Raw genomic sequence first — 23,765 nt, forward strand, 5'->3', positions numbered from 1 at the left:
TAAGGTACCAGAGAGAGGGAGCACAGTGGAAAGTAGCAGGGAGGGAGGGCACAATATAGTGTAAATCCTAAGGTACCAGAGCGAGGGAGCACAGTGTAAAGTAGCAGGGAAGGAGGGCACAATATAGCGTAAATCCTAAGGTACCAGAGAAAGGGAGCACAGTGGAAAGTAGCAGGGAGGGTGGCACAATATAGTGTAAATCCTAAGGTACCAGAGCGAGGGAGCACAGTGTAAAGTAGCAGGGAGGGAGGGCACAATATAGTGTAAATCCTAAGGTACCAGAGAGAGGGAGCACAGTGTAAAGTAGCAGGGAGGGTGGCACAATATAGTGTAAATCCTAAGGTACCAGAGAGAGGGAGCACAGTGTAAAGTAACAGGGAGGGAGGGCACAATATAGTGTAAATCCTAAGGTACCAGAGAGAGGGAGCACAGTGTAAAGTAACAGGGAGGGAGGGCACAATATAGTAAATCCTAAGGTACCAGAGAGAGGGAGCACAGTGGAAAGTAGCAGGGAGGGTGGGCACAATATAGTGTAAATTCTAAGGTACCAGAGAGAGGGAGCACAGTGGAAAGTAGCAGGGAGGGAGGGCACAATATAGTGTAAATCCTAAGGTACCAGAGAGAGGGAGCACAGTGTAAAGTAGCAGGGAGGGAGGCACAATATAGTGTAAATCCTAAGGTACCAGAGAGAGGGAGCACAGTGGAAAGTAGCAGGGAGGGTGGGCACAATATAGTGCAAATCCTAAGGTACCAGAGAGAGGGAGCACAATGTAAAGTAGCAGGGAGGGAGGGCACAATATAGTGTAAATCCTAAGGTACCAGAGAGAGAGAGCACAGTGGAAAGTAGCAGGGAGGGAGGCACAATATAGTGTAAATCCTAAGGTACCAGAGAGAGGGAGCACAGTGTAAAGTAGCAGGGAGGGTGGGCACAATATAGTGCAAATCCTAAGGTACCAGAGAGAGGGAGCACAGTGTAAAGTAGCAGGGAGGGTGGGCACAATATAGTGCAAATCCTAAGGTACCAGAGAGAGGGAGCACAGTGTAAAGTAGCAGGGAGGGAGGGCACAATATAGTGTAAATCCTAAGGTACCAGAGAGAGAGAGCACAGTGTAAAGTAGCAGGGAGGGTGGGCACAATATAGTGCAAATCCTAAGGTACCAGAGAGAGGGAGCACAGTGTAAAGTAGCAGGGAGGGAGGGCACAATATAGTGTAAATCCTAAGGTACCAGAGAGAGGGAGCACAGTGGAAAGTAGCAGGGAGGGAGGGCACAATATAGTGTAAATCCTAAGGTACCAGAGAGAGTGAGCACAGTGTAAAGTAGCAGGGAGGGTGGGCACAATATAGCGTAAATTCTAAGGTACCAGAGAGAGGGAGCACAGTGGAAAGTAGCAGGGAGGGAGGGCACAATATAGTGTAAATCCTAAGGTACCAGAGAGAGAGAGCACAGTGTAAAGTAGCAGGGAGGGAGGCACAATATAGTGTAAATCCTAAGGTACCAGAGAGAGGGAGCACAGTGTAAAGTAGCAGGGAGGGTGGGCACAATATAGTGCAAATCCTAAGGTACCAGAGAGAGGGAGCACAGTGTAAAGTAGCAGGGAGGGTGGGCACAATATAGTGCAAATCCTAAGGTACCAGAGAGAGGGAGCACAGTGTAAAGTAGCAGGGAGGGAGGGCACAATATAGTGTAAATCCTAAGGTACCAGAGAGAGAGAGCACAGTGTAAAGTAGCAGGGAGGGTGGGCACAATATAGTGCAAATCCTAAGGTACCAGAGAGAGGGAGCACAGTGTAAAGTAGCAGGGAGGGAGGGCACAATATAGTGTAAATCCTAAGGTACCAGAGAGAGGGAGCACAGTGGAAAGTAGCAGGGAGGGAGGGCACAATATAGTGTAAATCCTAAGGTACCAGAGAGAGGGAGCACAGTGGAAAGTAGCAGGGAGGGAGGGCACAATATAGTGTAAATCCTAAGGTACCAGAGCGAGGGAGCACAGTGTAAAGTAGCAGGGAAGGAGGGCACAATATAGCGTAAATCCTAAGGTACCAGAGAAAGGGAGCACAGTGGAAAGTAGCAGGGAGGGTGGCACAATATAGTGTAAATCCTAAGGTACCAGAGCGAGGGAGCACAGTGTAAAGTAGCAGGGAGGGAGGGCACAATATAGTGTAAATCCTAAGGTACCAGAGAGAGGGAGCACAGTGTAAAGTAGCAGGGAGGGTGGCACAATATAGTGTAAATCCTAAGGTACCAGAGAGAGGGAGCACAGTGGAAAGTAGCAGGGAGGGAGGGCACAATATAGTGTAAATCCTAAGGTACCAGAGAGAGGGAGCACAGTGGAAAGTAGCAGGGAGGGAGGGCACAATATAGTGTAAATCCTAAGGTACCAGAGCGAGGGAGCACAGTGTAAAGTAGCAGGGAAGGAGGGCACAATATAGCGTAAATCCTAAGGTACCAGAGAAAGGGAGCACAGTGGAAAGTAGCAGGGAGGGTGGCACAATATAGTGTAAATCCTAAGGTACCAGAGCGAGGGAGCACAGTGTAAAGTAGCAGGGAGGGAGGGCACAATATAGTGTAAATCCTAAGGTACCAGAGAGAGGGAGCACAGTGTAAAGTAGCAGGGAGGGTGGCACAATATAGTGTAAATCCTAAGGTACCAGAGAGAGGGAGCACAGTGTAAAGTAACAGGGAGGGAGGGCACAATATAGTGTAAATCCTAAGGTACCAGAGAGAGGGAGCACAGTGTAAAGTAACAGGGAGGGAGGGCACAATATAGTGCAAATCCTAAGGTACCAGAGAGAGGGAGCACAGTGTAAAGTAACAGGGAGGGTGGCACAATATAGCATAAATCCTAAGTTACCAGAGAGAGGGAGCACAGTGGAAAGTAGCAGGGAGGGTGGGCACAATATAGTGTAAATTCTAAGGTACCAGAGAGAGGGAGCACAGTGGAAAGTAGCAGGGAGGGAGGGCACAATATAGTGTAAATCCTAAGGTACCAGAGAGAGGGAGCACAGTGTAAAGTAGCAGGGAGGGAGGCACAATATAGTGTAAATCCTAAGGTACCAGAGAGAGGGAGCACAGTGGAAAGTAGCAGGGAGGGTGGGCACAATATAGTGCAAATCCTAAGGTACCAGAGAGAGGGAGCACAATGTAAAGTAGCAGGGAGGGAGGGCACAATATAGTGTAAATCCTAAGGTACCAGAGAGAGAGAGCACAGTGGAAAGTAGCAGGGAGGGAGGGCACAATATAGTGTAAATCCTAAGGTACCAGAGAGAGAGAGAGCACAGTGGAAAGTAGCAGGGAGGGAGGGCACAATATAGTGTAAATCCTAAGGTACCAGAGCGAAAGAGCACAGTGTAAAGTAGCAGGGAGGGAGGCACAATATAGTGTAAATCCTAAGGTACCAGAGAGAGGGAGCACAGTGGAAAGTAGCAGGGAGGGTGGGCACAATATAGCGTAAATCCTAAGGTACCAGAGAGAGGGAGCACAGTGGAAAGTAGCAGGGAGGGAGGGCACAATATAGTGTAAATCCTAAGGTACCAGAGCAAGGGAGCACAGTGTAAAGTAGCAGGGAGGGAGGGCACAATATAGTGTAAATCCTAAGGTACCAGAGCGAGGGAGCACAGTGTAAAGTAGCAGGGAGGGTGGCACAATATAGCGTAAATCCTAAGGTACCAGAGAAAGGGAGCACAGTGGAAAGTAGTAGGGAGGTGGGCACAGGGGACAATATAGTGTTAACCTTAGGGTATTCAAGTGATGGGTCACAGTGTGGTGTAAATTCCTAAGGTACCAGGAAGGAGAGTGGGCTCAGTGTGGTGTAAATGCTAAGGAACAAGGGAGAACTGGGATGGGCACATTATAGTTTAAATCCTAAGGTACCAGAGAGAGTCGGGACAGTGTTGTGTAAACTCTAGTGTATCGGCCCAATATGTTGTAAGCCATTACGCATCAGAGATGGTGGGCACCATGTTGTGTAAACCCTAACGTTCTATGGAGAGTGGGCACAGTGTAAATTCACATAAAGAGCCACGGGGGCCTGGGCACAGTTGGATAAGCCATACAGTATGTTAAAAGTAAGCATTAGTAAGGACTCACAAAGAGCCTGCTATGGTCCTAAGCCCACAACCAGCTGGATTACAATATAAATAAGTGTGTGTGTGTTAGTTACAAAATGAATTTAAAATAAAAATACCTACTTTACTGTGTGTGCTATAATGATTCACAAGAGTCAACACAGACTTAGATATATCAGCCTCTTGATGTCCACTCAGTAGGGCTTGGCCACTAATTGACATTCCTGCCGAAATGTAATGACTGTTAAACATTAACAATATCAAGTTGCCACGTGGGCAAATCATTCCTTTTTTATCAAATGATCTCACCACTAAGCTACTGTTGCTTAGCCACCCAGCTGCCAGAGCAATTACACATAATAATGTTGCATTTGAGAACCCTCTGCAATTGGTTTCACCATGCGGAGTCTTGATCTGTAACAGATGGGCAGACCTTGTACATCTATATCGACGGCTCCCAGCATCCTTTCCATAGTTCAGTTTGTGGAGGAATGCTGAAAGCTATCCTTGTGCTGCTTACAGTGGGTAACTCATGCCTACTGTGCCACTGTGACAGAATGCTCTGTTATACAGATAGCTAGAATCTCAGCCATAAAGCAGGGCAGGACTGCTGCTTACAATGAGGGGATCAGATAGGATCTGTGCCACTATGGCAGAACGCTCTGTTAAACAGACAGCTAGAATCTCAGCCATAAAGCAGGGCAGGACTGCTGCTTACAATGGGGGGGGGGGATCAGATAGGATCTGTGCCACTGTGACAGAATGCTCTGTTATACAGATAGCTAGAATCTCTGCCATAAAGCAGGGCAGGACTGCTGCTTACAATGGGGGGGATCAGATAGGATCTGTGCCACTGTGACAGAATGCTCTGTTATACAGATAGCTAGAATCTCAGCCATAAAGCAGGGCAGGACTGCTGCTTACAATGGGGGGATCAGATAGGATCTGTGCCACTGTGACAGAATGCTCTGTTATACAGATAGCTAGAATCTCAGCCATAAAGCAGGGCAGGACTGCTGCTTACAATGGGGGGATCAGATAGGATCTGTGCCACTGTGACAGAATGCTCTGTTATACAGATAGCTAGAATCTCTGCCATAAAGCAGGGCAGGACTGCTGCTTACAATGGGGGGGATCAGATAGGATCTGTGCCACTGTGACAGAATGCTCTGTTATACAGATAGCTATATCTCAGCCATAAAGCAGGGCAGGACTGCTGCTTACAATGGGGGGGATCAGATAGGATCTATGCCACTGTGACAGAATGCTCTGTTATACAGATAGCTAGAATCTCAGCCATAAAGCAGGGCAGGACTGCTGCTTACAATGGGGAGGATCATATAGGATCTGTGCCACTGTGACAGAATGCTCTGTTATACAGATAGCTAGAATCTCATCCATAAAGCAGGGCAGGACTGCTGTTTACAATGGGGGGGATCTGATAGGATCTGTGCCACTGTGACAGAATGCTCTGTTATACAGATAGCTAGAATCTCAGCCATAAAGCAGGGCAGGACTGCTGCTTACAATGGGGGGATCAGATAGGATCTGTGCCACTGTGACAGAATGCTCTGTTATACAGATAGCTAGAATCTCTGCCATAAAGCAGGACAGAGGTGGGTCTCAGACTGAATATTTGAGCTGTTTCACAATACAGTGTGATATATATAGCTGGATTACCAGATCACTTGAAAATGCAGCTAGAAAGGCTGCACTGATTGGAGTTTAAATTAAATTCAATCAGCGCTGCCCAGCAACAACCATTTATTAGACGTGTCCCTAATTTTCAAGTGACCTGGTAACCTCCAGTACAGTGAATTGGAAAGCTACAAATACTGTGCCCCTCCTCCTTTGCTAGCCTGCCGGTATCAAGAACCCATGGACCTCTAGCTAAATTTTCCAGCATCTACAGCCCCCACCCCTAGTCAGTTGCCAGGAAACCAAACTCTTTAAGTAATTTTTATACCATATATTTTAAACCCTATTGTATTTTCGAATATAATAGCACGGCGCTGCAGGGTGGCTGTTTCCATGGCGATAAAGAGGGTATTTAATGATGCACATTACTAACATTGTACCATCATAACATTTTTTTTTTCCTTTCATCTCATACTGGGATGTTAAACCCAAGCTCTGATTTATTCTTAAAAGAAAAATGGGAAGAAGGTGGAAAAGAGACTGTACACTTTCTGTATGTGTCACAAGGAAAGCTGAGCTGCAGAGTTAACCCATTAGGCAACTGCACACCCACAGTCCAACAGAATTTGCTATGTATTAAATAAATTAGATATTAGAGGCATGATAGATTGGTAAAGAGTGATTGTATGGGTTTACCAAAACAAGGTAGGACTGGCCTGCCAAAGTGCCAAATGGACTCTTAGTGGGTGCAGCCTCTAGCGGCTCTAGCCTGGAACAATTCAGCCCTTGTTTATTTATAGTAGGCCTTTATACCATATGACACTATCAGAGTTGTATTAAGGGCTAATGCTGCCTTAGACCGGGTCAAACTGGGCCAGCAGGGCACCAGGAAAAAAACTGGTGGGCCTCAAGACCCCTTCTAGTAACTGTCAGCACTGGCGAAAGCTACCACCATAGGAACAGGCCCTTGGGTGCCTATAAAGTATATATGGCACTGCTTACTATACCTAGGTGTATTTCTCTGATGGGCCCTAGGAGATGCAGTCTGGCGCAAACCAGCAATAAGCGCAGTATTTATTCTGCCATGCATTCCCAGGAGCAGTATTCATTGAACTGGCTCTGCATTTAACTTTCCATGTTTTCCAGGCTATTATAGGTGAAATTGGCAATGTATTTATCCTGCCATGTGTTCTGGGATGGATGAATGGCACTGTATTTGTCTTGGGTTATCATACATGGAATGGGCATTGTTTTTATCCTGCTGTGTGTTCTGGGGTATTATACATAGAATTGGCACTGTATTTATCCGGCTGTGTGTTCTGGGGTATTATACATAGAATTGGCACTGTATTTATCCGGCTGTGTGTTCTGGGGTATTATACATGTAGTTGGCACTGTATTTATCCGGCTGTGTGTTCTGGGGTATTATACATAGAATTGGCACTGTATTTATCCGGCTGTGTGTTCTGGGGTATTATACATGTAGTTGGCACTGTATTTATCCGGCTGTGTGTTCTGGGGTATTATACATGGAATTGGCACTGTATTTATCCTGCTGTGTGTTCTGGGGTATTATACATAGAATCGGCACTGTATTTATCCTGCTGTGTGTTTTGGGGTAATTTACATGTAGTTGGCACTGTATTTATCCGGCTGTGGGTTCTGGGGTATTATACATAGAATTGGCACTATATTTATCCTGCTGTGTGTTCTGGGGTATTATACATGGAATTGGCATTGTATTTATCCTGCTGTGGGTTCTGGGGTATTATACATGGAATTGGCACTGTATTTATCCTGCTGTGTGTTCTGGGGTATTATACATGGAATTGGCACTGTATTTATCCTGCTGTGTGTTCTGGGGTATTATACATGGAATTGGCACTGTATTTATCCTGCTGTGTGTTCTGGGGTATTATACATAGAATTGGCACTGTATTTATCTGCTGTGTGTTCTGGGGTATTATACATGGAATTGGCACTGTATTTATCCTGCTGTGGGTTCTGGGGCATTATACATGGAATTGGCACTGTATTTATCCTGCTGTGGGTTCTGGGGTATTATACATGGAATTGGCAATGTATTTATCCTGCTGTGGGTTCTGGGGTATTATACATGGAATTGGCACTGTATTTATCCTGCTGTGTGTTCTGGGGTATTATACATGGAATTGGCACTGTATTTATCCTGCTGTGTGTTCTGGGGTATTATACATGGAATTGGCACTGTATTTATCCTGCTGTGTGTTCTGGGGTATTATACATGGAATTGATACTGCATTTATCCTGCCATGGGCATGTATCATATGTAGAACTGGCCTGGGTCGGGTTTTGTGTAGAAGATGTCTTAGCCTCCCCAAACACAAAAATCACCCTTTGCCTTTGATTTGTATAATCATCTTAAACCCTGAAACTGAAAAGAGGAAATTGAAAGAGGAACAAAATACGACACCCAGATCTTAAAATTATATTGAGAAAAAAAAAAAAAAGAGTATAAAAAGCAGAAGAATGATAAAAGTACATTATGCAAGTCCTGTGGGAACATAAGGTTCAAAGTTTAGAAGAATCTAGTTTTCGGCCAAAGTGCAGCAGGGAATTACTAGAGCAAAACCTGCTCTTCTGCTATCTTCTAGCCAAAAAGGCTTTCCCTGGTTTATTGCCATCTGTGGGGAATGCCCACTGGGCTGGGTTAGGTCATGGCATCACAATGAGGTGAAAGAAGGAAAGGTATGGAAGAGCGCTAAACTTCTTTAGATTTCAAGTACAAGAGAGTACGATTTTTTTTCAGAAAAACACCAAAAATAAATGACGACCAACTGCAAACCATCACTGAATATTACTGGTTACATTTTAATAAGGGCTGATTTAACGTTGAACTTCACCTTTCCATTAAAAGCAGTGCCATCAAATGACCCAATAAATCAAGTCAGAGTGGCTACGTCCAGGGTTGGCAGATTTATTTTTCCAAACCAGCCGAAGTCAGTTCTAAAATAGCCCAAAACTAGCCAAAAGCCACTTTAAAAGTAGCCCAATATGCGCAATGGAAAAAAATGTCACTGGGATAACTGATGTTTCCCCACCCTCTGTGCCCAGTCCCTGCAGGTTATAGTAGTTTTGCTGCTTCAGGTTCAGCAAAGAGGAGTAGAAAAGGGAGCTTCTGTCTATAATTGCATGCTGGGTATTGTAGTTTCATCTTAATCTTAGCTGTAGGCTAAATGTCAGCTACAAACTACACTACCCAGAATGCATTGGGATAGGCATGTCAGAGAGATAAAACTTTGGCTAGTTTCAAAACTACAAACCCCCCAAGGCTGGAAAAGCTATCCCAAATTTGCACCTTGGCGGGTTTGCACTTTGGATACCCGCCTGGGCTTTAAATTAGTAGCCCAATTTGGCGGAAAACCCGCTAACCTGGCAACTATTGAACTCAATAAATCAACGCAAATCAGACTGGCTATATCTGTCAAGCCACATGACCTAAACTGCAGCGATGATTGGCTGTCCCTTACCTTCCACAGCAGGACCCCGGCTCTGTGCCCATCCCCCTTGGCTGACGCTGTGCGTTGGGTGACGCTGCCTGACGCTGCCTGACGCTGCCTGACTTTGGTGCCCGGTGCCATGGCCAGTAGCAGGGTACTAATCGTGGGTGCGGGGCTGAGTGGGAGCCTCTGTGCCTACCTGCTGGGGCAGCGCCTGGGCAGCACAGTGCAGCTGTCAGTATGGGACAAAGCCAGGGGAGCAGGTAATAATAAAGCTGGGAACTTACATAACTGCATCAAAGCAACCTCTGCCCTTTCTGCTGCACTACAGCTCCCAGCAACCCCTGCGGTACAGGGAGTTATAGTACATCACACCCCACAGCATGCTTTGGATTAATGTAACAGTAACTATGCTGCTATAGTGTATGTGGTAATAACCATTAATAGCCAGTGGCCCTAGGGGTTCTATTTTACTAAACCTCCTAAACTATGTTGTGCTGGATGCATATAAAGGCAATGCAACACAGCAACATCTTTATAGACCCTTGTTTACCACCCCCAGCTGGGGCTAGAACATGGAAGTGTGTACCCCAAGCTTCCCACTGGACCTCTAGGCATATTCTTTTAGTACAAGTTGCCCCAGGGACTGGTCCGATTGCCATCTTGGAGTCAGGAAGGAATTTTTTCCCCTCTGAGGCAAATAAAAGAGGCTTCAGATGGGGTTTTTGCCTTCCTCTAGATCAACTAGCAGTTAGGCAGGTTATATATAGGCATTATGGTTGAACTTGATGAACGTGTGTCTTTTTTTCAACCTATGTTACTATGTATTCAGCCTGGTACGGTGAAGCTTACAGAACAATAAATGGCCTCCTGGGCAAACCAGGGGCTCCCTCTTTCAGCCATCTGCTTGTGTGTAATAAATCCCAGTCGGCATATTAAAAAGTCATTGATATAAACCAACATCTATTTACTCTTCCCTGGGGCATTTATTGGTTTTGGTGTTATTTGGTATCACGTTTCTCTACGTGTTCCCATTTGCTCCTTTCACTACTGATACACACAGGATTGTACATTCAGGATCCTGGGTGCTCTTTTTCTTTACGATTTGCAGGGGGGTTCCTTGAAAAGCTTGGCTCGTTGGCCGCCACTTTTACTTGCTTACCGTGCTGATATATATATATATATATATTTATTGGATATTATTGTGATAGCTGTCCTATCTCTGTCTGTAGGTGGGCGGATGGCCACAAGCCGCAGTCCTTATGAGCCGAAGTGCACAGTGGATCTGGGGGCCCAGTACATCACCGTCACCCCTCATTATGCTCAGAAACACAAAACGTAAGAGGATTCTTGTATCTAATTATACAATATAATTAGACCATGTCTGGCTATTGGTTGTGTGGTGGGTACTATAAATATGAAAAGATTTTCCATCTCTTTCCAGTGCTGCAGTGGGTCATTAATAACCCCGCGCTGGGGTATGTATGTATTCATGATGGAGGGATGTATTCAGGGTAGTTTGACCCTTATTCTAATATCTATGATCAGACACAATGGATTTCTTTTCCCTGTCAGTGATCAGCAGAAGCTCCGCCCACCAGTCCCCTTTTTTTTAAATATGTTGTCAAGAATGAATCTTTATTGTAAATGTTCTTTTGCCTCTTTCAGGTTTTACGATGAACTCACAGCACAGGGCATCTGCCAACCGCTAGCCGCTGAGGTAGAAGGAATGGTGATGAAAGACGGCTCTTACAACCTGGTTACACCCAATGGAGTGTCTTCCATTGTAAAACACTTCCTAAATCAGTCCGGTAATACATCTCTTTACCTAGACAAGGGCAAACAGAGAAACTGAAACATGTTTACCACTTCCTGGTTCTTGTGAGGTAGATAATCGTATTGCCAGCTCACAGAATTCTCCTTATCTGTAAGCCAAGGCAGTAACAAGAAACGGGTAAAGGGAGGGGTCTGTTTATACAGACCTCATTATCTTTATTTAAAAAAAATCAGCTAAAGGGTAGATAGTAAGAGTTAAAGCAAGACAGTTCTCTGTTACTGCTTTATGATAATACATATTAATATATATATATATATATATATACCCGTATATACACACTCTTCCACATCAATAAATTAAAACTGTCTCTTGTTACCAAGCAGGGGCCGATATATTCTACGAGAGCCAAGTTACACATATCAATCTCCGTGACGGCCGGTGGGAGGTGTGCAGAAAACCTGGCTCTCCGGAATCCTTTGACGTGGTGGTCCTTACCATGCCGGTCCCCCAGATTCTACAACTTCAGGGTGACATTCAGACCTGTAAGTCTCCCCAACTGTATTTCTCTTTCATATAGGAATATATTGGTTTGGGGTATGGGGGTTGTCTTTGAGACTTTGAGACCATTGGCTGGGAATATGAAAAAAGCAATTGGTCTCCATTTTTTATTATTTGTGGTTTTGTAATCATTTCACTTTTTGTTCAGCAGCTCCCCAGTTTGGAAAATTTCCCCAGTTATCTGGTTGCTAGGGTCCAAATTACCTTAGCAACCAGGCACTGGTTTGAATGAGAGGCTGATATATTTATAGGAGAGGACCTAAACAGAAAGAAAATAGTTGTTTGGCTGCCAGTGACCCCCATTTAAAAGTTGAAAAGAGTCAGAAGAAGAAAGCAAATAATTTAAAAACTATAAAAAATAAATAATGAAGACCAATTGAAAAGCTGCTTAGAATTGGCCATTCTGTGACATACTAAAGGTGAACCGCCTCTTTAGAATTGTCAGTTATTTTGCGTTTGCCTCTTGAAGGTCCCATTGCAATAAATTAGAGTTAGACTCCTAAACATTTTCTTGTTTGTAGCAGCATTTATACACTTTCAGCACAAGGTGGCAGCATTTGTACATAGGTACCCTGCACTGGCAGTACATATATATATGTGTGGTGTGTATGTAACATTTTATATAAAGTGCTGCCCTTATGCACTATAAAGTACTGGGCAGTATTTTGTAACATAAATTATCCAAATATAATACAGTTAGATATATTACAACTGCTGTGGATTGGTCACTTTGCTAATAAGTCCCATTTAGGGCTCTAAATCCAGCAAACAATGGTTTTCTAAGAGTATTTTGGGCTGCTGGGGTCTAAATATTCTTTAAAGCTATCTGAAAGAGCAGAACTGCTTGTGTATGAGCGACGAGACAGAGAATGCACCTTGATAATTGATTTTCCAAACATACTAAACCCTTTTATTTAACATTACACATTGCTATTAACCACAAAAACTCAAGGCCTAGGGGTTATAGATCTCTCTCTGTGAAAGTGCTGTTCCTGCTGAAGTTGTGCTTAGTATTGGGGAATACCTGCATAGGTTTATGGTATTTCTCTTTACAGGTAAATTGATTGGCTAACCCTTATATAGATACTTTTTTTTTTAGTTTATTTTGGACAGACCACACTCCTGATGACCATGCTCCCTTGAACCTACATTTAATGCTGTGCTGCACTAAACTCCCAGAATCCCTAGTTCTTAGGTAGGCTTATTACTCTTAAGGTGGCCATACACGCTAAGATCCGCTTGCTTGGTGAGGTTGCCAAGCGAGCTGATCTTTTTCCGATATCCCCACCTATGGGTGGGTGATATCAGGCTAATTCAGTCGTTTGGCCCTGGGGCCAAACAATCGAATTAGAACGACAGGTATAGGCGCAGTCGGCTCGTTGATGTGGTCCCCGATCAGACTAATTCTTAAACCTGCCCGATCGAGATCTGGCTGATTTCAGGCCAGATGTGGGTCGGGCAGACCCGTCGGAACTTCCCCTACATGGGCCGATAAGCTGCTGAATCTGTCTAAGGGACCCATATCGTCAGCTAGAATCGGCCAGTGTATGGGGACCTTTACAAGAAGCCAACAAGGCATGACAGCAAAGAGGGTGTGGTCTGATGCCAGTTGGAGACACGTCTAGCTAATAATGGCCAGGAATTGTGTTAGGGGCCTCCTTAATTGAGATGGGTTGTGGGTGATTGAGGATAACAAACTTTCTAAGCATTGTCAGCCAGTGCCTACTAATTCTAAAGTACTTACTTGTATATAAGCACATTTCAACTCGGGGGATGAGAACCTAATGTTGCCTCCCTATAGATCCATGTTAAGGCCTCACCTTGAGTCTGCAGTGCAGTTTGGGCCCCCAATCATTAGAAAGTACATGAACAAGAAGTAAAAGTGCAGAGAGATGCAACTAAATTAATAAGGGGGATGGAACAATTAAGCTATGAAAACAGTATGGTTTGTTTGCTCTTAAGAAGAAGCCACATCTGACTTGTTACGGCCCTGCTAGTAGCGCACAAGAGCTTTGCCAGTTGTAGCTTAAGAGTTGACCAACCACCTTCTGGGAACTCAGCTTTTATGGCTTGTTTTCCGGTGGTGCCCAGACTACTGCTAAGAGATTGGATAAATGGGAAAAACCCTAATTTTGTAGGCAATTATGAATAATATACGGTGCTGGTTTCACTTTGTGCTAAAAATTAATCCTATCTGTAAAAATGGCCCCTTTATTGGAGCTCCCTATAGATCCTATCAGGTCTCTGTCAGTGTTTCATTTGAGGGGTGGGCGTGTCTTAACCGTCCCAGCCAGAAGCACAGTTGGAGGTGGAGAGCCAATCACAGCCTTGCACTCGGGTCAGCCTAGCTGCTGATTGGTTCCTGTCCTACAGTGCAGCCGCCGGCCAGAGAATTCAACCAGCAGGAAGTGGAACTTGTGGGCGGGACTAGTGGGATTTTGGTGGAATTTCTCAATAAATCAGTCTGAAACGCAACTATTTTTAAGCACAATCCTTCTATATTTAGAGGAGTATAATTCACTGGTAAGTTCATAATTTTTATAGGATATGTCTAACGTTCCCAGCCAGAAGCACAGTCGGAGGGGGGGAGCCAATTACAGCCTTGAACTCACTCAAGCAAAGACAGGCTTCAGTTCCCTATCAGGTCAGCCTAGCTGCTGATTGGTTCCTGTCCTACAGTGCAGCCATCGGCCCCACTGCTTATCCAGAGAATTCAGCCAGCAGGAAGTGGAACATGTGGGCGGGGCTAGTGGGATTTTGGTGGAATTTCTCAATAAATCAGTCTGAAACACAACTATTTTTAAGCACAATCCTTCTATATTTAGGGGAGTATAATTCACTGGTACATTCATAATTTTTATAGGATATGTCTCCTTAATTATTACAGATTTCAAACCACTGACACTTTTTTAGGTGAGTCAGAGCTAGAATCGCCTGGCTGGAAGAAGCTAGATAGGCTCATGTTGAGAAGGAGATATGGAAGCAGCAAAGCAATAGTTCTTTCCAAAATGTAAAGTCAGATTTTTCAACTCTAATCTCATCAACCAATCACATTGTACTGACAGCACCATACTGTTGTTCCCAGACTAACAGACTGGTTAAGCCATTGTATCCCAGCCTATCCGAGCCTCCCACCTACTGGAGTCGCTGCTGTGGGAAAGTTTCCAGCCGGAGCGCTCCCTGGAGTGCCGTTAGCCGTTCTGCTTTCCTCATTACCTCCATTTGGAAACTCACAATGATCATAACTCAAGCGCTGGCTATATCTAAATAATTCTGCGTGCAGACTATAATTAGTAATGCTATATATATGGGGAGAAGCTGAATCCCTAAATAAGACAAGGGGAAAGAAAATATACAGTATTGGTGACATGGTAATTAAACTTAATTAAACTGTTATGACAAGGACAACAGGTAGCGGCTACGTACAAATAGAACAATAAAAGGTAACTGCTGACATATATTGGGGTACCTGTGGCTTACTGAAGAACCTGACCTCTAGGGCTCCCCAGCTGCCGCTCAGCCTGGCCTTAAAAATATGATGACAGTTAGTGAGAGGCCAGTGGGATGCGCACAGGGGGCCAGTAGTTATGCTCCGAAGGTCCCTCACGTTCCTGCCCACCTCCATAACTTGAATGGGGTTGTTCACCTTCTTTTTCAGCTTTCCTGTTTGGAATTTCAGCACCTATCTGGTTGCTAGGGTCTAAATTTAGACCCTAGCAACCAGGCAGCAAGATGAATGAGAGACAGGAGTATGAATAGGAGAAGGCCTGAAGAGAAACATAAGTAATAAAAAGGAACAATAAGAGTAGGTTTTGTGGCTGCCGGGTTTTATTATTTGTGATTTTTGAATTATTAAGCTTCTTTTTCAGCTCTCCAGTTTGGAATTTCAGCACCTATCTGGTTGCTCAGGTCTAAATTACCCTAGCAACCAGGCAGCAGTTTGAATGAGAGACAGGAAAATGAATAGGAGAAGGCCTGAAAAGAAAAATAAGTAATAAAAGGGAACAATAAGAGTAGGTTTTTTGGCTGCCGGGTTTTATGATTTTTGAACTATGAAGCTTCTTTTTCAGCTCTCCAGTTTGGAATTTTAGCACCTCTCTGGTTGCTAGGGTCTAAATTACCCTACCAACCAGGCAGCAGTTTGAATTAGAGACAGGAGTATGAATAGGAGAAGGCCTGAATAGAAAGATAAGTAATAAAAAGGAACAATAAGTGTAGGTTTTTTGGCTGCCGGGTTTTATTATTTGTGATTTTTTAATTATTAAGCTTTTTTCAGCTCTCCAGTTTGGAATTTCACTACCTATCTGGTTGCTCGGGTCTAAATTACCCTAGCAACCAGGCAGCAAGTTGAATGAGAGACAGGAGTATGAATAGGAGAGGCCTGAACAGAAAGATAAGTAATAAAAAGGAACAATAGCAGTAGTTTTTTTGGCTGCCGGGGTCAGTGACCCCCTATTTGAAAGAGTCAGAAGAAGGAGGCAAATAATACAAAAACTATATAAAATAGAAAGTGAGGACCAATTAAAAAGTTCCTAAGAATTGTCCATTCTATAACATACACAAAGGTGAACCACCCCTTTAATCTTGAGGTGGCCAAAGTGTCATCTCCGACTCCCACTGTTACAGTAAGGAAAGGCTTTGTCATGGGTGGGGCAGTTTGTTAGGAGAGCTTATTTATATGTGTTATTTCATTATAAACCAATGGGAGCTACCGTACCAAGAAAGATGATTGCTGTTATGTAGAATATCACATTATAGAAGGTAGTTGTCTGCCTGCAAAAATGGCTTTATGTCTCCCAGCTTGCATCAGCATAGATTTAGCCATAGTTTCTGGTGTTACAGCAATACCCCTTTAGTCATGGTATTCACATAAATTAAAAAAATCTGCATCCTGCCGGTGGACATGAGTGGGAAACTCCTTCCTTTTACTTTAAAGAGGATTTGGGATAAACAATTGAGTTTCATGGTTAAAACCTCCTGAAAAGTCTGGATTGTATTTTGTGCCTGAAAGAAAAAAACAGATATTGTACAGTGATTATTTAGCTAAAGGTTGGGGAGTCTCTGTGTGTGAGATAGAAAACTCTCACAGCAGTGACGTCACTATGGGTTGTATAAACTGAAGCCATGATATCACAATGGGGCATGCAAACTTTTAATTCATGTATTTATATGAATATACAATATCTAACCTAGGTACAGCCATAGCATTACTTAGTAAAATGTGATCTGCAGCCTTGTGCCTTTATATGGGCACAGAACCCCTCAGTAACTGCTAATATCCTTATCATTTACAGTAGGGGGTACATTATCCCTTATAATACATGAGTGATACTCAGAGTTCCTGTATAACTCAGCCTGCAGCCTTGTGCCTTTATATGGGCACAGAACCCCTCAGTGACTGCTAATATCCTTATCATTTACAGTAGGGGGTACATAATCCCTTATAATATATGAGTGATACTCAGAGTTCCCTGTATAACTCAGCCTGCAGCCTTGTGCCTTTATATGGTCACAGAACCCCTCAGTAACTGCTAATATCCTTATCATTTACAGTAGGGGGTACATAATCCCTTATAATACATGAGTGATACTCAGAGTTCCCTGTATAACTCAGCCTGCAGCCTTGTGCCTTTATATGGGCACAGAACCCCTCAGTGACTGCTAATATCCTTATCATTTACAGTAGGGGGTACATTATCCCTTATAATACATGAGTGATACTCAGAGTTCCCTGTATAACTCAGCCTGCAGCCTTGTGCCTTTATATGGGCACAGAACCCCTCAGTGACTGCTAATATCCTTATCATTTACAGTAGGGGGTACATTATCCCTTATAATACATGAGTGATACTCAGAGTTCCCTGTATAACTCAGCCTGCAGCCTTGTGCCTTTATATGGGCACAGAACCCCTCAGTGACTGCTAATATCCTTATCATTTACAGTAGGGGGTACATTATCCCTTATAATACATGAGTGATACTCAGAGTTCCCTGTATAACTCAGCCTGCAGCCTTGTGCCTTTATATGGGCACAGAACCCCTCAGTGACTGCTAATATCCTTATCATTTACAGTAGGGGGTACATTATCCCTTATAATACATGAGTGATACTCAGAGTTCCCTGTATAACTCAGCCTGCAGCCTTGTGCCTTTATATGGGCACAGAACCCCTCAGTGACTGCTAATATCCTTATCATTTACAGTAGGGGGTACATTATCCCTTATAATACATGAGTGATACTGATGTAGGGCCTACTGTGCTCCAGATGGTATACTACAATTCCCAGAATGCCTTGACAGCTAAAGGATGCTGGTAGTTGTAGCACAACATCCTCAAGTTGCCACTTGCTGACTTGTACTGTGATTTTTTTTCTAATTGCTAACAGGTGCCTGACTTTCTGACTTTTTAAGTAACGAGTGAAGAAAAATAGAAAAAAAAATGCCAATAGTTAAATTTAGAAATGTGCTCAATGCCACCCGCAGTTTGGCACGTCTGACGTAATCTGGTTATTTCTGCCTCCAACAAAAAGCACAAAAGAGGAACTTGTTCTCTCTACAATAGAGAATTATTCTTTTTATATGTCTCCAGAGAAATACCAGATGTCCATTTAAAGGGATATCAGTACCCACAAAACTTAACTTTAAAGGGGGGGGGGAATATTTTGACTTTATTTTATGCACTTTAATTAGCCACTGTGACAGAATGCTCTGTTATACAGATAGCTAGAATCTCAGCCATAAAGCAGGGGCAGGACTGCTGCTTACAATGGGGGGATCAGATAGGATCTGTGCCACTGTGACAGAATGCTCTGTTATACAGATAGCTAGAATCTCAGCCATAAAGCAGGGCAGGACTGCTGCTTACAATGGGGATCAGATAGGATCTGTGCCACTGTGACAGAATGCTCTGTTATACAGATAGCTAGAATCTCAGCCATAAAGCAGGGCAGGACTGCTGCTTACAATGGGGGGAATCAGATAGGATCTGTGCCACTGTGACAGAATGCTCTGTTATACAGATAGCTAGAATCTCAGCCATAAAGCAGGGCAGGACTGCTGCTTACAATGGGGGGATCAGATAGGATCTGTGCCACTGTGACAGAATGCTCTGTTATACAGATAGCTAGAATCTCAGCCATAAAGCAGGGCAGGACTGCTGCTTACAATGGGGGGAATCAGATAGGATCTGTGCCACTGTGACAGAATGCTCTGTTATACAGATAGCTAGAATCTCAGCCATAAAGCAGGGCAGGACTGCTGCTTACAATGGGGGGATCAGATAGGATCTGTGCCACTGTGACAGAATGCTCTGTTATACAGATAGCTAGAATCTCAACCATAAAGCAGGGCAGGACTGCTGTTTATGCTTACAATGGGGATCAGACAGGATCAGCTTACAATTAAGTGTTCCTATATCATTGTTATCAGATTCATGTTCTCCTGCTTGGGGGTAAATAGGAACTCACTGCCACTGACTTTTCTCTGCCTCTTGCAGATTATTTGGCATTACTTTAAAAGTGCATTGTTGTTGATCTTTACACATGAAATAGATCTCAGCTGCAATCTTTTTATTGCGCGTAGGAAACTGTTGTGTTAACTCCCAAGGCAGCGCCATTCATCCAAATTGCCTGTAATTCTCTCTTGGAAAGAATGAGTCAGTTGGTTGCAGCGAGGAAAAAACTGACACTGTAGGAGTATTAGTGAGTTGGTTGTACCAGGGAATACTTTATTGGCGTGCAAGGATACCTCAGTCATTGCTTAATGAAGCTTTGTTGTAACATGGACACAGATTGTCATAGCCACTACATCCTATTCTAAAACATTCATATTTTACTGATTTCTGTATAAAGCAGGGCAGGACTGCTGCTTACAATGGGGGGATCAGATAGGATCTGTGCCACTGTGACAGAATGCTCTGTTATACAGATAGCTAGAATCTCAGCCATAAAGCAGGGCAGGACTGCTGCTTACAATGGGGGGGATCAGATAGGATCTGTGCCACTGTGACAGAATGCTCTGTTATACAGATAGCTAGAATCTCAGCCATAAAGCAGGGCAGGACTGCTGCTTACAATGGGGGGGATCAGATAGGATCTGTGCCACTGTGACAGAATGCTCTGTTATACAGATAGCTAGAATCTCAGCCATAAAGCAGGGCAGGACTGCTGCTTACAATGGGGGGATCAGATAGGATCTGTGCCACTGTGACAGAACGCTCTGTTATACAGATAGCTAGAATCTCAGCCATAAAGCAGGGCAGGACTGCTGCTTACAATGGGGGGGATCAGATAGGATCTGTGCCACTGTGACAGAATGCTCTGTTATACAGATAGCTAGAATCTCAGCCATAAAGCAGGGCAGGACTGCTGCTTACAATGGGGGGGATCAGATAGGATCTCTGACGCTGTGACAGAATGCTCTGTTATACAGATAGCTAGAATCTCAGCCATAAAGCAGGGCAGGACTGCTGCTTACAATGGGAGATCAGATAGGATCTGTGCCACTGTGACAGAATACTCTGTTATACAGATAGCTAGAATCTCAGCCATAAAGCAGGGCAGGACTGCTGCTTACAATGGGGGGATCAGATAGGATCTGTGCCACTGTGACAGAATGCTCTGTTATACAGATAGCTAGAATCTCAGCCATAAAGCAGGGCAGGACTGCTGCTTACAATGGGGGGATCAGATAGGATCTATGCCACTGTGACAGAATGCTCTGTTATACAGATAGCTAGAATCTCAGCCATAAAGCAGGGCAGGACTGCTGCTTACAATGGGGGGATCAGATAGGATCTGTGTCACTGTGACAGAATGCTCTGTTATACAGATAGCTAGAATCTCAGCCATAAAGCAGGGCAGGACTGCTGCTTACAATGGGGGGGATCAGATAGGATCTGTGCCACTGTGACAGAATGCTCTGTTATACAGATAGCTAGAATCTCAGCCATAAAGCAGGGCAGGACTGCTGCTTACAATGGGGGGATCAGATAGGATCTGTGCCACTGTGACAGAATGCTCTGTTATACAGATAGCTAGAATCTCAGCCATAAAGCAGGGCAGGACTGCTGCTTACAATGGGGGGATCAGATAGGATCTGTGCCACTGTGACAGAATGCTCTGTTATACAGATAGCTAGAATCTCAGCCATAAAGCAGGGCAGGACTGCTGCTTACAATGGGGGGTATTGTGATATTATATTCCAATATCCTTATATTTTTATAACATGTCCATGAACCTCCAAGGTAACTGCTATCATCTAAGTGGGTGCATTTAGTCCTTGAATACATGTTTGTATGGGTGCTAGTGATTTACAATAATGCAATTACTAAGCATGTGTAGATATTATCCGCGACCGTGTATTCCAAAGCCATAATTATCGTTATTTTCATGCGCAGTGCGAATCCTTTCACATTTCATGGCTTGCTACCAAGCTCCGACTCCGAGAGAGCATAAATCTGTTATAAAGGAGAGCCGCGCAGCTGTCATCGGAGTGAAATCATTCCGCCGCTTCTTCCTGAAGGTTAATTGTACATTTGTCTTTCTAAGACCAAGAAGAACCTTTCCAGCTAATGAAACGGGGCCCGCAGTTAAAACTTCTACGTTCCGAACAGCCATGCCTTTTAAAACGAGCCAGTGCTGTCTGCCCTGGGGGGGGGAGAAGAAAATCTTTCCAGCAGTATCATTTCTGTCTGCTTCTTGCAGTGTTATTGTGTCATACCAGATGGCCGCGGAGTCAGGTGAGGGCCAACTGAAGAATTAGCTGCTAGCATTGAAGCTTTCATAGATGGGATCCCTCTGAGACTAAATGGAAACAGCTAAAAGAAGAAACCGTTATGAATTATAGAAATGTCTTTCTCATACAAGATTTGTTAGCTGTTCCAGTTAAGAACATCTGTTAAGAAAAGAGATAGCTGTGTGTGTGTGTATGTATATATATATATATATATATATATATATATATATATAGAAACAACAACAAGAGATCCTCTGCACTCACCCATTATCAATATATAGAACATTAAGACATTCGGTGCATTTAAGCTACTAAGAAATGCCCTTCCCTTTAAGCAAAACAGGGATTGTTTGTCCATATATTGCAATATACTTCAAGCTGGCCAACTGCGTCAAAGTCATCCCTTTTGACCAGTTCCTACACTGACTTATGCGATTCATTAAGAATTCTACTGCTTCAATATACATTTAGCCAAGGGACTAAGTTTTACCTGCAACTTACTTGCTTTCAAGGTTAAAACCCCCATATGGTTGCCCTTTTATTGGCTCCACTGGGATCACCTGACTGCAGCTGGGAGGGGTGGGAGCTACAACATGGAGCTGGCCACTGCTCCTGTATAAGCTATAGCAAAAAAAGGGAAAGTTGTGCTCAACCACTAAATTTTAAACCATTAGGCAGGGGTGCAATGAGGTTGTGACCAAGAAATACATAGAAACAACAACAAGAGATCCTCTGCACTCACCCATTATCAATATATAGAACATTAAGACATTCGGTGCATTTAAGCTACTAAGAAATGCCCTCCCCTTTAAGCAAAACAGGGATTGTTTGTCCATATATTGCAATATACTTCAAGCTGGCCAACTGCGTCAAAGTCATCCCTTTTGACCAGTTCCTACACTGACTTATATATATATATATATATAACGAGGTCCTCTGCTCTCACCCATTATCAATATATTTAGGACATTCTGTGCATTAAAGGAGAAGGAAAGTCATTTTGGCATTTTAATGCCAATAGATTTGCCACATTAGTGCCACCTAGAAGGCTATATTTATTCTGCAGAAAGCTTTAATATACCCGAGTAACAGCCCTAGAAGCTCCCTCTGATAGCAGCTGCCATTTTAGCTTGGTCTTGGTAGCTTCCTGCTGCAGTTACAGCTGTTGGAAGTTCAGATCACACATTCCTAAGGGAGGGAGTAGGTGAGTTCTTATGCATTCTTATGGGAGGGGGGAGAGGAGAGAACTGAGCAGACTCAAGCTCCAAACCTGACAGAACCCTAAAAGAGAGGAATTCTGATACTGAAGAACATGTTCACAAAACACAAGACAAGAAATCACGTGTTTCTTTTGATAGAGGACTCAGTGCAGTGTTTCTGTGAGTGCTTATGGCTGTATTTACATAGACCTCTGATAAAGCTTACTTAGTTTTTAACTTTTCTTTCTCCTTTGAGATGCTCTCCCCTTTAAGCAAAACAGGGATTGTCTGCCCATATATTGCAATATGTTTCAAGCTGCCCAACTATGTCAGAGTCATCCCCGGTCTGGCCAGTCCTACATTCACCTTTATTCGTTTCCTTAAGAATTCTACTGCTTCATTATATATTTTACAAAGGGACTGAGTTTTACCTTCAACTTATTTGCTTTCAAGGTTTAGACGCCCAAATGATTGCCCCTTTTATTGGCCCATTGGGATCACCTGACTGTAACTGGGAAGGGTGGGAGCTACAACATGGAGCTGGCCATTTTCTCCTGTATAAACTGTAGCTAAAAAAGGAAAAGTTGTGCTTCTAAACCATTAAATATTTGTGTATGTGTGTGAACAATCAGCTGTGAAAGAAATTGACTTGAGAAAGATAATTAGTTTATTAGCAGATGTCATGTTAGCAGTCAGTTGGGTGAATATAAAAGGTCATATGGCTTACAATTACCGTGGGAAATCGAGAAGAAGCAAGTACAAATTAGAGCAGAGGCCAAGGTAGTTGGGTGAGGAGCATTGGAGGTTGGGGTGGAAGAGCAGAAGAGAAAGTCAAAGATTTTGGTTTGAAGAAGAGGAATTAAAAAGATACCGACAGCAGAAATTAAAGCTTTTTTACATCTGATCATAACATTGCCTTTGCACGCTATGGATACATTTTCCTTAAAAGTATTTTCCCAATGTATTACATTTAGGGATGCACCGAACCCAGTTTTTTTGGGCTAATTAGGGTTAGGTAGGGCTGGGCGATATACTGTTTAATACCGAATACCGGTGTATATTTTTAAACTATATTCATTTTTCAGATACCGCAATACCGGGGTGTCAGGGTACTCACCTGTGCGGCCCGGTCTTGCGCGCCTCCTTGCGTGCGCATGTCCGCAGGACGTTGCCCATGCGCGTCTAGGTGCGCATGCGTCAAAGCGCACGCATATGTCAAAGCGTGCACGTCCGTGACGCGCTGACGGCGCCGGTTCTGCGCATGCGTGGGGGGTATTTAAAGCTATCAAACGCCTCCTCCTGTGCTATGTTGTC

The 23,765-nt window shown here is 43.7% G+C and overlaps 1 protein-coding gene across 2 annotated transcripts in view; it reads left to right on the forward strand.

Moving 5' to 3' along the window:
* The first annotated feature begins 9,237 nt into the window (after positions 1–9,237).
* The window catches only part of rnls (renalase, FAD-dependent amine oxidase), a 49,068-nt gene continuing 34,540 nt past the window's right edge, over positions 9,238–23,765 (forward strand). The window contains exons 1-4 of one of the 2 annotated variants that reach the window (XM_012965827.3): positions 9,238–9,445; positions 10,415–10,520; positions 10,851–10,993; positions 11,340–11,501. In XM_012965827.3, coding sequence (XP_012821281.2) covers positions 9,322–9,445; positions 10,415–10,520; positions 10,851–10,993; positions 11,340–11,501 — 535 coding nt within the window. In that variant the 5' untranslated portion in view covers positions 9,238–9,321. 2 annotated transcript variants of the gene reach the window in all.

The sequence above is a fragment of the Xenopus tropicalis genome, chromosome 7 (assembly GCF_000004195.4).
Source record: "Xenopus tropicalis strain Nigerian chromosome 7, UCB_Xtro_10.0, whole genome shotgun sequence".
Taxonomy (NCBI): Eukaryota; Metazoa; Chordata; class Amphibia; order Anura; family Pipidae; genus Xenopus; species Xenopus tropicalis.